Genomic DNA, 18,485 nt, shown 5'->3' on the forward strand with positions numbered 1-18,485 from the left:
GGGAGAAGTGAGCCATAGGAGAGAGGGATCACGCGTCATATTGCATAATGTTCACATGTTGACCCATCTGTTTCTGATTAGTGTCAGAGACGGGTCACCCCTGTCGTTGAATGTAGAGTTATCAGAGTTATCAGGGCAGTTTGTGCAAGCTTCAAATTCCTGTGCTCTTGAGTAATTCCGAGGTGGGTTTGAGTTATCATTTTGTACAAGTGAGGTAGGTGTGATGTTATATAAGACCGTGTTGCTGATTGAGATTTCCAATTCCTCTCCCAGGTTGGTAAGGTTACGCATTTGCTCCTCTCTCTCCAGAAGTTTTTCTAGATTTTTCTACAGTCTTATTAGTGACCTCATCTAAAGAGAACTGTATGGATGTGATGCTGCTCTTTTCCTCAGGGGCAGCCCCCCCCCCCCCCCCCCCCCCCCCCTCCCGTCCAATCAGGGCTGTCCTCTTACAGAAGATACCAGTGAGCATGTGCAGGAAAGGCGATCTTAGTTCAGTGCAGTATTGATAGTTCCTTTGTAAAAGAATATGCAGTTCTGTGAAAAGGCAAAACACATGTGTACCGAAACTAGCTACTCCAACCGTAGTTATGCTGCTGCTAGGTGGGACAGCCCAGAGGTCAACAGACTGTTCAGTCTTGTGAACAGGTTGTCTTCATTTAAACGTGAAAATATCTAAGCATGTCTGGCTGTTTTGCCACTAGATGGCGCCAGTTTAATACAACGTAGGTGTATGTTTGACAGTCAAAACGGCTTCAGACAAAACTGTCAGTCTCTCTTCACGTTAAGGTTTGCCTACCGTGACGCCTCTTTTCATACAGCAGTGCGTCTTGCCCTCTGCCTGAACCCAAGTCAATCTCCCTCTTGAAGTGCACCCGAGATGACAGTCTTATTGACAACATCAAACAAACGCAATGAAGCAGGTTTCGCCTGCTAGTCCCGAGAACAGGGAAACGGTTCGAAGCTGAGACGTTCGCACGACATCCAGTGGCGGTTCTAGACACATTCTACTGCGGGGCCATTGTTTAATCAGAGTGGCACTTTAAGAAAGGAAACAAATTATATTTAAACGTTAAATACTTTAATTTTGCTTTACATTAAAATCATACACAATGCTCTGGCTCTCCCTCTTCCAGCTCCTCATCTCTCAATACCTTGATATGTGTCTCTAACTTTTTTTATTTACTGGGGCAAAAAAGGCTGCAATGTCCCTTCCTCGGTTCATGATGACGAAAAACAAACATCAAATGTAGCCCAGGTGCTTAGAGAAGTCAGCGGAAGTATAAGTAATAGACCATGGTGCAAGGACTCCCATACAATTAAAGAAGGTAGCTCTGAAGTGAATGTAACCCTGATGCAATCTTCCACCTCTCTCCTTTCTTTCTGTCACACAGTCTCTTCATTACACTTCTTCACTATCTCTCTTTAGCTGTCACTCGCTTCTCCTTCCGTCACATTAAGAAGATTGTACGTTAAATGGCCTGTGAACAATGTAATATTTGGATTTACATTTACATTTAGCCATTTAGCAGACACTCTTATCCAGAGCGACTTACAGTAAGTACAGGGACATTCCCCCGAGGCAAGTAGGGTGAAGTGCCTTGCCCAAGGACACAACGTCATTTGGCTCAGCCGGGAATCGAACTGGCGACCTTCAGATTACTAGCCTGATTCCCCACCACTCAGCCACCTGACTCCCTAGCACAAAATTTCAGGATTTCAGCAAAAAAGATCCTGTGTCAAATCAGGCAGCTCTTTAGAGAACCAGTCGTGTGTGTCGCTGTTCACCAACTGTCAACACAAGTTGGACTGACACGTTTATAACAAGTGACAACTTGACACTGTCTACCTTCCTCCTGAAGTTCGCAACGCAGATTCGATCCAGACCAACTGACTATTTTTTGAATCAGAAAAACATTCATTTCATATATGATCTGCATTCTCAGCTCATGTCAGCACTCACAAAAGACAACAGAAGCCCCAAACACATACGTTAGTCCAGTATGTAAAAGACAGGGATGTTCCCATGTAGTCAGTTCAATTATGCATATAGTGTGTGGATCATTAAATAAGACACTACTATACAAATATTCACACACTGTTCATATAGCACATGTTAACACAAATACTGATAATAACATTACATTTCAACAACCATTAACAACACTTGTGATGGTCCATTTCCTCCATCTTGTCTGAAGCCTGGCTGTGTGTCCAAGTGTGAAAGGGTATGTGAGAGTGTTGGTCTCTGTGTGTGACTGTGTGTGTATTGGTCTCTGTGTGTGTGTGTGTATGGGTCTCTGTGTGTGACTGTGTGTGCGTGTGTATGGGTCTCTGTGTGTGACTGTGTGTGTGTTGGTCTCTGTGTGTGACTGTGTGCGTGTGTATGGGTCTCTGTGTGTGACTGTGTGTGTGTTGGTCTCTGTGTGTGTTTGTGTGTGTATGGGTCTCTGTGTGTGTATTGGTCTCTGTGTGTGTGTGTGTATGGGTCTCTGTGTGTGTGTGTGTATGGGTCTCTGTGTGTGTGTCTGTGTGTGTGTGCACACTCACCTCCAGGGGGCAGCAGCTGGTGGCTGTTCAATCAGGTGTGTGACAGGGAGCCCGAGCATGATCAAAACAACCTCACACACACACACCTTACACACACACACACACACCTGGCCACTGGGTTAATACCCTGTGTATCACACCTGGTCTACCTGGTCTACGCGTCTGTGAGGAACTCTGGCAACCATCTCAGCCTCGACATCTGGCAGTATGTGGATGTGGATGCAAGTACACACACTAACATAAACATTATAACATACACACTCATGCATAAACATGCCAATATGGCTACATACACGACCGACAGCTTCGATGAATAATATTCCTTCGCTCATCTCTTTCACAGCTCCAACGAGCCATTAATGCACATGTTTGGCTCTACTTCATGTAAAGCAAAGTTTGTCAGGCTCACATGATGCACATACAAACCTATGGGTCACTAACGAACACCCCCACGTACGTTAAACGCATGCTAATTTAGTCTGGGCCTAATTTCAAGCAGCTGGTGTCTAGAACAGCGCTCCATTGGCTCCCTGGTGTGTGTGTTTTCTTGTTGTTACTCTGTGTGGACAGATTAGCTGAGGACTGTATGGAACAGAGGAACCGGAGGAAAAGCGTCTCTCGTTCCCCCTTCCCCCCCTGCCCCCCCCATTCTCCCCCTCACTCTCCCCACTCTCGCACCTCTTTTCCTCTCCTTCTCTCCCTCTCTGTCTCTCATCTGTTCTGTTTATAGATGCCCTCGTGCCCTGGCCTGGTGCACAGAGTAACGCTCCACACATTGTCAGGGGCAGGGGTAATCCTGCTAAACAGCTGCTGCTAACCCAACACACACACACACACTGCCCCTATACACACACACATACACTGCCCCTATACACACACACAGCCCACAGTTGTAACCTAGTAACTGGACACTGAGATATTTCTGTTGCTAAGGGCAGTGGAGAGTCAAGGTATCTAAAGTTCTGGAATTCGGGAGAATTGGGTTGGAAGTGTACAGAGCACACGTGGAGCTGTCGACGAGGCAGGGGGGACAGATCAGTGAGTCTCAATCGATATCTGAACTTGTCCCATCCAGGTTGGACCCAGAGCCAGTCTCTTAATACACGAGGCTTGCACTTGAACGCGATTCCTCCAAGTTGTGTTTGGTAGACTGGGAGGAGCCATTTGAGGTGGGCTCCGAGGCCTGGAGGGTGAGAGGGGTGCCGGCTGGCTGTTCGGCCCTAAAATGGTCCAGGTCTGTGGGCTGGATAACGGTGGACACGCTGGTCTCCATCCGGCTTGCCCGGTATACACTGACCTGGGACCACAAGGTAGAAGGGGTTTCATTGTCTCTCTCTCTCACTCTCTCTCACTTACGTACCTCACGTGTACAAACACACATACAGCAGACGAACCTGGGTCTGTAGGTAGCGGGTAGATTTGAGCTCCAGTCCCTCATACGAGCTGGCAGAGACACACGGACAGCAGCAGAACATCTGCTGGAACCCTGCCCTGAATCTGGAAGAGAGACAGAGAGAGAGACAGAGAGAGACAGAGAGAGACAGAGAGAGAGAGAGAGAGAGAGAGAGAGAGAGAGAGAGAGAGAGAGAGAGAGAGAGAGAGAGAGAGAGAAAATAAACGGACAGACAGGTAAGCCAATGGGTCGACGTACAGATAGACAGGCAGGTAGACAGGTAGACAGGTAGACAGGTAGACAGACAGGCAGTGTCACCTGTCATTGAGGCAGCAGTAGATAATGGGGTTGTACATGGTGGAGCTCATGGCCAGCCACATGATGGCCAGGTACACCTGCTGGATGTAGCGCTCCTCAAACATCTCGGGGAAGAACTGGTGCACCAGGAAGTATACGTGGAAGGGCAGCCAGCACACGGCAAACGTACACACCACCACGATCATCATCTTCACCACCTGGCAGAGGGCACGGAGAAGCACACGGTACAAGTAGTAACGTGTGTGTGTACATGTGTGTGTGTGTGTGTGTGTGAGTGTGTGCGTCTACATGTGTGTGTGTGAGTGTGTGTGTGTGTGGTACCTTGCGTTTGGCTGTGAGCTGCTCTCTGTAGCGGTCTGAGGAATCCCCAGGGATCTGACCGGCCCACAGGGTCACGCCCACTACCAGATATGCACATCCCATAATGCACAGGGGCAGGAAGTAGATCAGAAGAACCTCGCAGACATAGTAGCTGCAGCGGAAAGACAACGATGTCAGCGCCCACAGTAACAAAGGACGTTTTTTCATTTCTGGGGGGGGGGGAGTTTAATTCACACCAGCTCCACCTACGAATTCTCGAATCGGTTCGCAGACATGATGAGAAGGGGAGAGGAGGGGAGAAGAGGGGTGAGGAGGGGTGAGGTGGGGAGAGGAGACAGGCAGACACTCTCTCATCCCCTCAGGGATCTTCTCCACAGGGAGAAGAGGGGTGAGGAGGGGTGAGGTGGGGAGAGGAGACAGGCAGACACTCTCTCATCCCCTCAGGGATCTTCTCCACATCAGCTGGATATGTAGGATACTTCAGCTCTACCATCTGGAACATCTCCCTAGCTGACCCCCCCCCAAGGCTCCTCTAAAACCCCCAAACCCTCTCCTTCTAGAAACACACACATACCTCTTCCTACACACACACACACCTCCTCAGACAGACAGACACACACAATCACACCTCCTCCTACACACACACACACACACACCTCCTCTGACAGACAGACAGACACACACAATCACACCTCCTTCTACACACACGCATACCCCTTCCCCTACACACACACGGATCTCAGTGTTGTTTATCGTCTCAATCAAATCGGGAGAGAGCAGCTAGGGACGCAGGCTGGGATTGGGCACGACAGCAGAGGGTGGGAGAGAGGAAGTGGGTTTGGCGGCTCAGCTGCCAACCCCCCGAAAAATACGACTTCATTTTCATCAACACATGATGTGTAATTAGCTATTCCAGTAGCGTTCACCCCCCGGAATAGAGACGAGGCAGGGAGGGAGGCCAACACAAACCAGCTGACGTCCTACGATCGCACGCGGGGTGCACAAACGCAGCACTTCCTTAAGTGTGAGTACTCACATCTTCTGGAAGTCGAGGGAGCTGTACTCAGGCCAGTCTATGTAGCAGACGGTTCGGCCAGGCAGCACAGCCGTGGAGGAGTAGTAGTACTGAGGGAAGGCCAGGAGCAGGGCCAGCAGCCAGATCACGCCGATCACCACGCGGGTCTGTGTGGAGGACAATCTCTGCTGCAGGGGATGGATGATAGCCATGTACCTGAACACACCCACAAACGAGGCACTTCCAAGCTTTACTGTCAGGTGCACAGAACAACACAAGGTCAAACTGGGCACTGAAATTCTTGGGACAAGACAGCGCAATACACGGGCACCTTCACATGGATATAAACAACGCATTCTCACACATCTCCATCTCTCTCAACCTGCCACACACACACACAGCAGGGATTCTGTTGGGAACCTGATTATTTTTCCATTCCACTGGCCAAGTTTAATTTTCAATTACCATCTTGAGTTTAAAGCCAGCATCTGAAGTCTAGAGTTGGAGGAGAGAGACAGGCATAATTGATTGCCTGCATTTGTGTAGTGCCTTGCAAGGGTCTTATCCGGGGAGAGCTTTAACAAGTACTAGCTTTCTGTCTAGGGGCTTAATATCAGCTGCTGTGCTGACGTGTCTGTTTAGATTTTCGTATCTCTCCGAATTAAAGCTAATCATGCAAAGCTAATGCCAGTTGGCCTCGCCAATTCCCATAAGTTAGGTGCATTTGTTTAAATTGTTTCTGAAAGCGCAGGGGATTGTGTGTCGTGCAAAGCGGCACCTTGGTTTTGTTTTCCAATTTAATGGAGGAGCTCGCTCTTTTAAACCCCGCCCTTATGGGATTGATTTTTTTTCTCCCACTTATCCAATTCCCACAGCTCCCTGAAACTGAGAACCTTTTATTTTCATTTCATTTTCATATAACACGAAACTAACATACCTCACAAGACTGTCACACTGACATCACGTTGCACGCACGTACAGTGCCCACTCGAGTTGAGTGGCACAGCTGGCGTTTGCTCGACATTTTTGCAAGATTTGAGAGGTGTGAGTGGTGCTCGATGTTGCTCGTTTCGTGATGTTGCAACTCACCTATCCAGCGCGATGGCCGTCATGGAGTAGATGCTGGCAAAGACCGCCGCTATGGGGAAGAAGTTATGAAAGCGACAGTAGACTGACCCAAAGTACCATTCGTTATGGACAGCGTATGCAAAGTTGATCACTGTGTTGAAAGCCGACATTGAGGCCTCAGCGAATGCCAGGTTGACCTAAAGTGCAAACAAAAAAAAAGATTTGTTGTTGTAGATTGTGTGTACGCCATGTTGGCGTCCGTCTTGTCCAATCAGCCGAAGCCTACGTTAGTCGCAAGGGGTCTAGGCGATTTGAGTTACATTTGCTCTTCAGCTACAATACCTTTCTCACATTCGTTCATTTTGAGCAAGTCACACAGCGACACTATACTGGACCAAAGTAGCCTAACCTTAACTGGTCTTACCTGGGCACTGGTCATCTAACTAAACTATGAGATGGATGGGGCCAGCGCCGAACTCTACTTGTGCCATATAGTGTCATCAACAGTTTGAACCCTTATCAATTTAAACCCTGTAAGACCCAAACCTAAAAATTATATTTAAAAATAAAAAAGTTTGTCAGATGATGTTGTAAGAGTCTTCTGATGCAGATAATGAAGGATTAATAAAAAAAAAAAAAAATGTACGTTTTTAGCGAAACGTAACATTGCAACGTTGGGCCTAAATGGGAGCAGAATTTTAGCATTTGCTCTCAACCTGTCAGAACAAATACACAAACAACTAATGGTTAATTTGGAGTGTGGTTTGCTTACATAGCATTATAACATTACATATCATTTAATAATAATCACCCAACAATCATATTTTGATTAATCAGAATTTATAAAAAAATATATAAACTTGACAAATATGATTCAAAACGGAATTAAACTTCAAGGACCCCAGTGTCCATTGTTCACATGCAATGGTAGTTCCAAAAGCAGTTCCTATCCTCTGAAAAGCAGAGATGGAGATTGCACTTTCTGCAGAGGTTATTAGAATATCCTTTTCTGCAGTGTCCTCTCGTTGTCTTCACCAGGAGATGTGCGACCCTGTCCCTACGCACATCCGTTGGTGGTCCACATGCCCTCTTGGCTGGGATCCCATTTGGTGGACCCCCATTACCTGAGGATGGTCTCTTCTGAGCAGTCACAGCTCTCTGAGGTGTCACAGTTATCGACGTCACAGGGCTCCCACTGACTGAAGATGGCCGCCCTCTCCTTGGTGTGTTGACTGCTGTGTTTGTCAGGATGAGAGAGGAAGCTAGTTGCGCCTGAAACAGTCTCCTGTTCAACATCTTTTTCTCTGGAATATTGAGAGCTTTGAAGTCCCGTTTGTAGAGGAACCAGGCGTTGATCACAGCAATGATAATAGTGTGCCTGAAGGTGTAAATGTGTTAGCGGCACAATTTCATGAGGAACTTGTATTTGGCTCCAAATGAGTTCAGCAAATCCACACTGCTCATGTATTTGTTGTATGCACCCACAATATGAGCAATGTAGGATTTATTTTTGTTCGAGCGTTGAATCTTTTGCACAGGATCAATGCCAGCAAAGGATGACACAAGTGTGACTGCCCTGTTGTCATACCACTTGACAGCGCATATGTTGTGGTTTGGTTGTCTTGTCTTGTGTTGGTTTGCTTGATGTCCTTACCATCATCATCATCAGTTGGACAATCAGTGGGTCTCTGAATCTCTTTTTCCACTTCCTCAACATTTTCAACCACCTCCTCATCACTCGAATCACTGGTGTCTGATTCCCTTTCAACATCACTTTCTCCATTTTGGATAGCATCAATGACATCATGCACACTGAAGTAAACTCTCCTTGCTGGTGTCATTCTGAAATGGAAATCATAGTTAGAGTATGTTCAAGTATACCTAATTCCAATGCAAATGAATCGTATTCATGCAATACATTCCACTGAAGGCACACAATACTGTCTGTGCTCTCTACTTAAAAATCTAGAAGGAAGATACAACCCCTCAGACCTCTTACATGTTCAGGGACACCTGTCCCTGAACAATGCACCCTGATACATGCAACCCCCGCATTCCAAAACATTTACACTTTTCCCTGTACAACCATCCTCCAAAGCATTCCCCAAACAGTATTTGCCTTGTGCAACAAGCAGATATTTGGGCAAAGTCCAGATTTAAAAAAACAGTTGACTATATTTCTCTGCTAACATAGAAATAACATTGGTTTAGGAATCTTCAAATCTGGTCTAAACTGAAAATTATAACAAATACCCATTTGTAAAGTGTGAATCATCAAAAACATTATATTTCTGTGGGTATTTATCCTGTATCTGAACATTCGAGAAGTGTAATGTCTCCATGTAATGTGCAAGTTGCAATTGCTATTTTAACTACAATTTTGACCAAACGTTGTAAAATTACAACAAAGACAAAACAAGCTGAAAATAAAATGTGATGCATGAATTCCACAATAACTTAGTATTTACATAAACTGCACATTCTAACAATCACCCATTTAAAAAAAATAGAATTTACTTACTTCAATGTTGACATATCCAGTCAAATGAAACAAGGAGATTCGCTTCCAGGAAAGTTGGCTGGTGGAATGAGTTCATGGCCTTATAGCCATATCCATATACACATTTAGTATCCATTGGCATTGCAAGGCAATACAATAACACCCAATGGCTATGAAAATGTGGTCTTTCAAAAACATTTTTTTTGAAAATGTGTTTTTTGGAGAGCTAAGGGGGTGACGTTGTAATATTACAACAAGGGGTCTTACAGGGTTAACCAGACTTCTGATTTATTCATTCAAATACCTACAATTCTAAATAAATAAATGTAAATTCTATCAACATATTTTGAAGACTACGCAAACAGGCAAAACGTTTTATTTACCAGGAAATAGTTGGTAACGGTCCTCATGCGTTTGTGCGCGAGAATAATCCAGATGACCACCAAGTTACCGACCACTGACACGGCGACGATGCTGCAGTAAGCGATGGCCCACAGCCCGATTTGCCAGACAGGCTGAACGAACTGGTTGTAGTTGTCCGTCTGGTTAGCAGAGATGTTGGGCTCGTTTAGTAAACTGTAAACGACTGTGATATTAAAAAGAGGGTCCATCTTCAATGCATTCCCAGATTAGTTTCTAGTTTTTGTGAGCGGGTGAATATTAAAATAAAACTTCTTATAAATGATCTATCGACAAAAGTATTCAAAACAAAAAAAAACACAGCATTCACATTTTTCGTTTTTAATATAATAATCTGTGTGTTACACGGTTCCATGCCCCGTGTCTTCCAGGTCTCAGTGGTTGAAGTCTTCCCCTCAGATAGCCTTCTCCATTTCAGGTCTTCGGATGTATTCCAACTGTCTAGCGAATGGAGAGAGATTGTATGAGTGCTCTGAATAACCTTCAGTGCCAAGCAGTTTGAGAGCGCATGCTACGCACATTTCTGCCCCTTGCGCACGGTGTATATATAACCTCCTTGCCCCATACGCACGAGCGTGACACACACACACACTCACACACACCCACACAGGTGTTCCTGCGCACGCACTCATGTTGTCTCCAAACTTCAAAACTCAAAAACTGAAATTGTGTAGGCCACTGTTTTCTTTGCTAATCCTCATTTGTATCCCCAGGGAGTCATTTTCGACATGTTCGTTGGCAATTTGTTATTGATTGATTTTAATGACCATCCTGACCATAACCTCACGTGGAGGGTTAACCTGAAGTTTTGAAAGGGCATATATATTTTAGTATTAGATATTATTTGCCTACCGAGTTTTTGGTGATTAGGACATTGCGGGCGATTAAGACGGATGTTGCCTATCACATCCCTTATTTAGCGCACCCGAGCGGTTGCCATGGTAGGGCGCCATTCCTTTAAACTAACCGCAGTTGATTTGTGTTTCGCAGTTGATTTGTGCCTAAACTGTAATGCCTAACTGCTGAACAAACGGTGAAACTAAAATAACTGAACTTCTATGTGTGAGGATGCACGACCTTAGTAGGACACTTTGGTGATTTGTTGCGTGTTGCTCTGGGATTAAGTCACGCTGCTCCTTTGTCGTTTGATGTGTCGCTGTTCTGTACGGTTACATTTAGCAGACGCTCTAATCCAGAGCGATTTACAGCAAGTACAGGGACATTCCCCCGAGGCAAGTAGGGTGAAGTGCCTTGCCCAAGGACACAACATCATGTTGGTACATGGAACTGGCAACCTTCAGATTACTAGCCCGATTCCCTTACCGCTCAGCCACCTGAATCCAATGTTCTCATTGTTTCTGTTGGTAGTTGTCTGTCAGACAATTTCTGCATGGCACATGATGAATTTCCAAAAGGACCAATACACATCTCTCTGCCATTAGGCAACGAGTTGAACATGAACCTTTATCAGCCTAGACTGGTGTACCTTTTTCCCTTGGACTGACTTGACGTCTATTTATCAGTTCGCCTCCCTCACTGCCCACCTTGGGCCCAGGAGCTGCAGCTCACTAACACAGAACACTAAGATGCCATCGTTAGGGAGAGCAAGATTGGCTCAGCAAAACTTTGTCTGGATCTGGTCACCTTATTACTTTCTCCTGTGACCTTCATCTATCTCTTGATCTCCCTCTCTCTTCCCCACCCTGTCTCCCCCTCCCTCGCTCTCTCTCTTGCTCGCTCATGCTCTCTCTCTTTCCTCTTTCCTCCTCTGACTGGACTGACATTCTCAGAATCCACAGCACATAACTGGAAATCCAATTCCATACACATGGGACTCTGTCTTTACTGATAACCAGTACATTCTGTTACAGGAGGCCAGACTGGACGAGTGTCAGGAGTCTGATGAGGGCGGACAGGAGATAAGGAGTGAGGAAATGAAGAGAGAAAACACTGGCTGAATGGACCCCCCCTTTAGGACGTGAGAGGGGCGGATGGAGAGGAGGGAGGAGGAAAATGTGTTAGTGGTCAATTTGAGCATTTCACAGCTCTCGCTCTCTCTCTCTCTCTCTCTCTCTCTCTCTCTCTCTCACTCCCTCCCTCCCTCCCCCCCCCCCCCCCCCTCTCTCTCTCTCTCTCTCTCTCTCTCTCTCTCTCTCTCTCTCTCAGAGGAGGAGTCTCCAGTCCGGCCTGGCCCGGTTGCCGGTGGAGAGACAGAGTGAAGACCCTTGTCGAGCTAACACAGTCCTGAGGACAGGCCTCCAAGGTGCCAGGGGGAGTAGATGGAGTCAAGGAGGTGAGAAGGAGGTGAGAAGGAGGCAGAGGAGAGGATAAGTGGCCGTGTGAGAGGGAGCGAGGGATTGGCTTAACGAAGGGTGTCATGTTGAAGGTCAATCCTTACATTAGTCTGAGAGAGAGAGAGACAGAGAGACAGAGAGACAGAAAGAGAGAGAGACACACACACAGAGAGAGAAACAGAGAGACAGAGAGAAAGAGAGAGAGACAGAGAGAAAGAGAGGGAGACAGAGAGAGAGACAGAGAGAGAGAGAGAGAGAGAGAGAGAGAGAGAGAGAGAGACAGAGACAGGGAGAGACATAGAGAGAGAGACAGAGAGAGAGAAACCCCAGAGATATCATCTGGTCAGCGACAACGCTTTTATAAACATCTCTCTCCGTCACTCACTCTCCCTCATCATTTTTCTCTTGCTCCTGGCACATTCCTTCTTTACTTTTTCTCTCTCCTCCGTGTAAAATTTGGTTCAGGTGGCATCATTAGGTAAACTTTCCTTTTCCAGAACTTTGCTGGCAGAGGTAAGAAAGAGTTGGACCTACCTTCTTGATTACTCTCACAAGAACAAATATTTATGCAGTATGTATAACGTTTATACACACACACACACATTCCTTTTCAGGGCACTCATCTCATCTTCTTTTTTACGTGTTAAAAGCCACCAACTGACAGATCTACAGTCCACCCACCCACCCTCCCCTCTCTTCTCTCCCCTCTCCTCTCTCCCCTCTCTCTCTCTCTCTTCTCTCCTCTCTCTCTTCTCTCCCCTCTCTTCTCTCCCCTGTCTTCTGTAGTCCACACTTGGAACCACACTTCTTTTCTCTGCAGCTGTTTGAGGGACCCGGGGGGGGGGGGGGGCCACATGTTGTGATGGGTATGAATTAATGATTTCCAGCGAGCTGACGCGTGCTCCGAGCGGGGTGTGAAACCTCTTGTTGACAATCAAATTGTCGTTGCTCTAACAGAGCGTGTGCATGAATGATCAAGGAAGCTCGGAGGCTCCCAATCTAAGGGTGATTGGTGCCTTCTCACTTGCAGTCTCATGCCTGGAATTGTCTTCAGCTCCACATTAGATCCTCTCCCACAGTGGATGTTTCTAAATCACATCTGAAGACGCACACATTCTGCCTAGCCTATGATACTACACATACCTCGAAATGTTATATCGTATATGTACTATATGTCTGTGCATGTGTCCTTGTGATTAATGTTAGTTGTTTTAGAGCCGTATTCTACCTTAGCTGATTGGACGGCAATTTGAGCAACAATGATTGTTTTTAAATGTGCTTTACCTCGCTGACTTCCTAATCTGAGGCTGCAGTGATGCATATTTATCATAATGACAAAGAGGAGATTCAGGACATCAGCTTTTCCTCTTCTCTCCTTCCTGCTCTCTCTCGGAGAGAGATGTTTATAAAAGCGTTGTGGCTGGCCAGATGATATCTCTGGTGTATCTCTCTCTCTCTGTCTCTCTGTCTCTCTGTCTCTCTGTCTCTCTCTCTCTGGATATAAACTCTGGATATAGACTAAGGACATGGATAAAGAATAGAAAACCATGTAAAGCGCCTCTCTCCTCTGGCTCTGCCCTCAGGTGTGTTTGCACTAGCAGGAAACCATAGAGTGGGTGCACACACTCATTACACAGGTGTGCATGTGCAGAAGTCTGCTAACAAGCCATGGGACCAGCAGATGAGAGATATGCAAATCAGGCCACTCGATTACCTAATGCAGACCAATGGGGTGTTGCTGGCTAATCAAATATACATGAGCAGAGGTCGGGTGGAGGGGGGAAGAGGCACCGAAGGGAACGTCCTCGATGGCAGAGCAGAACTAAACCGAAGATCAGAAGACAGGAGAGGAGCTTCAGCCTTGTCTGTCTGTCATCCACATCACACAAGACCTGATGCATTCAGGGAAACAAAGCTCCAAGAAGCATAGCTGCTTTATTTCCTCCATCTCATCTGATATCATCAGAATGCTAATCCTCCAGCAAAGCTAATTGGTTTAGAGGCTGAGGCTGATGAGATGGTTATCTAAAAACAGTTATGCTGGTTCTTTAGAGAGGGCTGTTTGATGTTCTTTATCTTGAGTCTTGACATTAGATCTGCCCATACATCCTATTGAATACTTTTAATGAATATGGTGTTCGCCCCAAAAGGGAACACTCAATATATGATTAAGTTTGTGAAAAAGCAGGCATCCATATTGCACACACACCTACTGTGAATAGACAATGCCAACACACACGTATACACACGTACAACACACACACGTGCAGTACACATATACTTCTATACACACACTTGTACACTGGTGTGTCCTACCACGGCTGTTTTCCACAGAGAAGGTATGGGGGTACACAGCCAGCTTCACTTCGCCGTATCCTAACCCTAACCCTAACCCCTGGGAGGTAGCAGCCAACCCCCACGGGCCCCTGTGACCTCCGACCTCTGACCTCTTGGACACGGTGGGGGGTTGGAGCTGAAGGTCAAAGCGTCGCTTCCTGTCTCAGCTGCTCTCAGAAGACTCCCCCCCCCCCCCCCCCCCCCCCCCCCCCCCCCCCCCCCGCCGAGATGGATACCATGGAGATGATTAGGAGGGCAAGTAAACATCCAGCTGGCTGTGGTGTCCTGTCTGTTTGGTCAGACGCATGCTGTGGCTCGCAGTTCTGTTTTGAAGGTCTGTGAGTGTGTCTGTCCATCTGTTTGTCTGTCTTGATGTCTTAGGATCCGAAACAAGGCATTTAAAACCGCTATTGATAAACGGACATTTTGTGAACTTGAAGTAATCGTGCATATTGTAATCAATATTGTCAATTATAGATAATTGTAGGTAACGGGATTCAAACAGCGCTAATTACACCACTTTTCTCAAATGTTCCCACCATTTCCTCTGTGCTTTTTACAACCTGGTCCTTTTCTCTCCCTCCTCTTCGATGAAACCTATGTCATCCTCCACTGACGTCACCTACCTTTGTTCTCTTTCTGAGTCTAATCATATGAAATAAGCGGCACTTCCTGCCGAGATCGAAAGGGCAAGTAATCAACGTCAAAATCACCGTAATGATTGCTAGCAATGAAGTACGGAGAGCACTCTGCACACCAAGGCTCGCTCCGTTTGTTACCGCACCATTACTACAGCGAACTTGGTTTGATTGTTCTCCTGACCTGAAAGGCAGAGCCATCGCAGAGGGGGTGCGAGGACCTGTGCGAACTTAACATGCGAGGCTCCGCTTATTGTCATACACCGTGATGCACGCGCAAGAATCACACACTCCTTCTTCGTCCTTGCACTGTCACATCAGGCCGTGCACAAACGCCCTGTGGCGTAACGTAAATCATGAATGATAAAATATAATTATTTCATTTTATAGCACATTGAGTCTAGAACAGGAATAAAACTAATATTGAAAGTAGGAAAGAAAAAAGATTGCAAACCAGGCAGGCGCGAGGCCCCCAGTGGCGCGAGGATCTGTGCGGTCGCACATTGGCACAACCCATGCGACGGTTCTGCTGAAAGGTATTATACATACAGTGTAACTGGCGACGAAAAGCACTTTACCATCACCTGTGGAACTGCCACTGTAACGGTGTGAGTTCAAGTTCAGCTTCTGGGTTTGTAAGTATTGGACAACCGGCCGTTTGGATAGAGGGTTAATGTCGCAACTTGTCAATTCAACCAAAATGACCAGATCTCTCTCTCTCTCTCTCTCTCTCTCTCTCTCTCTCTCCTCTCTCTCTCTCTCTCTCTCTCTCTCTCTCTCTCTCTCTCTCTCTCTCTCTCTCTGATCTCTGAGGCATAGAGAGCAGAATACACGATTTATAGTTAATAAAGAAAATAAGACTAGATTACAGACAGGCTACAGGTGTTTGTTATACAATCAGACAGACCACTACCACACTGGGGAGTGGGGGGGTAGCTATTCGATCCTTTGGACCACCAGAGACATCTAGTGACAAGACTGGGAAGCTAAACTTGGAGGGAACCAGCGTCTGGTCTCTCTGGACTGCATGGTCATTCACAGGGTGGCAACATCGAGTGCGAACAGAGGTGCGTCCAATCGAAACGCATCCGTCCAGCAGGGAGGCGTTGGACGAATCGAACAAACTGGCATGACCTTTGAACTGAAGGTTCATTGGCCTATTTTCAAATCCAATGATCGATACTTTATGCGCTGCCTATAAATCAGTACATCCATGAACTCGATAGATTTGCATGGAGGTGATGACTGGGAGCTATCAGAAATGCAGCTTGTGACAGCGCCCCCCAGTAGCTCACCAGTTAAGAGCGTGGACTATGTAGACTACTGTCTCTCTGTCACACTACTTTTAAAAACTCCATTCCAATGTAGCAAGAACACGGCTGAAAAAAAAAATATATTTTTTTTAATATATTTCAGTGATACCCCCATCATGTTAGCCTACATACTGTCACGTCACTATTTTATTTTCAGATCGTCTTTTTTCAGAAACTGCCTGTTTTTTCCGAAGAGAAGAGCTCACGAAGAGCGGAGGCCATGACACCAGAGTGGAATGAGTCCATGGAAGGTTCCAGAAGGCTGTTAAAATAACAGTTCTCGGCAGATCGGGTTTGGGGTCAGGGGTTTTGAATCACCCCCTTCCTGCCCTCCATGACAGCCTCTGGACCTTAGGGGCACTAGGCTGGGAATCACCACACACACACACACACACACATTGACTTCTGTATTCACAGTCTCTGTCTCTCTGCCACACACATACGCACACAGGCTCTGCTTAGTGCAGTGTCAACGATCAATGTGATCTTACACACAAGTTCCCCCTCTTCCTATCATTCCCCCCCCCTCCCTACACACACAGTTGGGTATCCACTAACGATGTCTGTGGTACAGCCTAGTCAAAGTCAGCTGCCGCAAAGCCATTAAGTTGTGTGTGTGGTCAGTTGAACATCGACTGTATAACTCCAGTTCTGTCCGTGGTCAGTTGTGACTTGCCACATCAACAGTCATCAAGTCCTGCCAGAACTTTATCCTCAACCCAGCACAGCCTCAGGTAAGGGTTACATGTTCCTGTAGGTCTCTGCTTGCCCGTGGTCATGCATGGTGGTCTAATGTTGTAGCTGGTTTTCATTGCTTTTGTGTTTGCTACGTGAGGTGTTTTCAGATCCCAACAGTGTGCATGTTATTCGATTTGTTTGGCGGGGGAGTAAATGAGTGATACAGCTCATAAGTTGCTAGATGTCTTTTACCATCACTGTGTGTTGTATGAATTATATTTATTTATTTTCTCTATATTGATCTTGACCAAAATGTATATATGATGGAGAAATACTGTATGTATGTTTTAGATGCTTTCAGAAGACTGTGGAAATAGTTGATGCGTGAAGTTTTCTGATATAGGCTTCGGAATTCGAAAATGACAATTTGAGAGGCAAAATCGGATTTGAATTTGATTGCGATTTCGTCCTAATGGAAACAACCGGTTTGTGTGGTAGAATGTGTTTGTGTGCGTGTAAATGTATGTGTGTTTAAAAGTGTGTGTGCTTGTCTGTCTGTGTCCCATCTGTGTGTTTGCTTGTTCATGTGTGCATGTGTGTGTGTGGACAAAGGTACGTGTGTGTGTGTGTGTGTGTGTGTGAGTGTGTGTGTGTGTGTGTGTGTGTGTGTGTGTGTGAGTGTGAGTGTGTGTGTGTGTGTCCTTCACACTCAGTGAGCAGTGACTCAGGGGCCATCTGGTGATCAGGACTGGCAGGTATTGATCAGCCTACAAACACCCCTCAGATCAGATAGCGACAAAGGGAAACACACACACACACTCATAAACACACACACCTACACACACGCTCTCACTCATGCACACACACTGCACCCACACACATACACACACACTCACACACTTATACACACATGTTCACACACATGCACACACTGCATACACACACCCTCACACACACTCACGAGCACGCACATACACACACACACGTCAACACGCTCCATCAAACCATCGCATGATATTGTCATAGACTTGGCTGTCATTCCCCACATGTGAACGCGTTGTCCCGCGCTGATTGGAACCCTCCCACATTCTCCCACCGTTCAGGGACAGTTTCCAGGCGTTGAATTCATCCCACATCAATATGTGTAATGTTAGCAGCCCCTTGATATTTCAGGGGGATATATCCCACAAGCCTCTGTTTCTTGCTCCTTCCTGTCGCCGTCTCTGCTTGCTGGTGTCCTAAGGGCTGTTCTGGCTCCTCATTGACTTTTCCTCTTGTCAGTCATCGATCGCCCCCGGTTACCAGATGCACGTGGGATGCCGTGTGGCTGGGCCAATCACAGGGCGGGGTCACGGGTTTTACGGAGTCAGAGGCAGTGAACAGTGTGACATGTTAGGGGGGGGGGGGGAGGGGGGTGGCTTATCAGAGAGGAAGAGGGGACTCAGTCAAAGGCTGTAACCGCCCCCGTAGCGCTCACTGGAAGAGGGTGTGTCGGTTGAAGCCTTACTGCAGCGGCCTGGGCCCTGGGCCTTGTCTATATGTCTTTCCCTTTCACGTTCCTGTCATACTTTGCTTAAATCAGTTCAATAAAGCAAGAAAAATGCAGAATGAACATATCTTTAGATAGATTCGGTGAGAAG

At 46.5% G+C, this 18,485-nt stretch overlaps 2 protein-coding genes across 2 annotated transcripts in view; one reads left to right on the forward strand and one right to left on the reverse strand.

Annotated features, from left to right (window-relative positions):
* Positions 1-3,223: 3,223 nt before the first annotated feature.
* LOC124466194 (substance-P receptor-like) lies at positions 3,224-10,060 on the reverse strand. Its single transcript, XM_047017929.1, has 7 exons — positions 9,549-10,060; positions 6,687-6,862; positions 5,619-5,813; positions 4,583-4,733; positions 4,262-4,458; positions 3,945-4,047; positions 3,224-3,847 (listed from the first exon to the last, which is right to left on the reverse strand). Exons 1-7 carry the CDS (start codon positions 9,774-9,776, stop codon positions 3,647-3,649), a joined length of 1,251 nt encoding a protein of 416 aa, XP_046873885.1. The 5' UTR covers positions 9,777-10,060; the 3' UTR covers positions 3,224-3,646.
* A 1,400-nt stretch (positions 10,061-11,460) lies between these two features.
* slc4a5b (solute carrier family 4 member 5b) overlaps positions 11,461-18,485 on the forward strand; it is a 27,350-nt gene continuing 20,325 nt past the window's right edge. The window contains exons 1-2 of the mRNA XM_047017918.1: positions 11,461-11,563; positions 11,752-11,878. Coding sequence (XP_046873874.1) covers positions 11,865-11,878 — 14 coding nt within the window. The 5' untranslated portion in view covers positions 11,461-11,563; positions 11,752-11,864. The remainder of the gene's footprint in view (positions 11,564-11,751; positions 11,879-18,485) is intronic.

Source organism: Hypomesus transpacificus, unplaced genomic scaffold, assembly GCF_021917145.1.
Source record: "Hypomesus transpacificus isolate Combined female unplaced genomic scaffold, fHypTra1 scaffold_84, whole genome shotgun sequence".
Classification (NCBI taxonomy): Eukaryota; Metazoa; Chordata; class Actinopteri; order Osmeriformes; family Osmeridae; genus Hypomesus; species Hypomesus transpacificus.

Coding starts and splice junctions, on each gene's coding strand:
- LOC124466194 (XM_047017929.1), bottom strand. CDS start 9,776: ATGGACCCTCTTTTTAATATCACAGTCGTTTACAGTTTACTAAACGAG. Junction 6,863..9,548: donor CCGTTACCAACTATTTCCTG/GTAAATAAAACG, acceptor TTTGCACTTTAG/GTCAACCTGGCATTCGCTGA. Junction 4,734..5,618: donor TCCCTCGACTTCCAGAAGAT/GTGAGTACTCAC, acceptor TTTCCGCTGCAG/CTACTATGTCTGCGAGGTTC.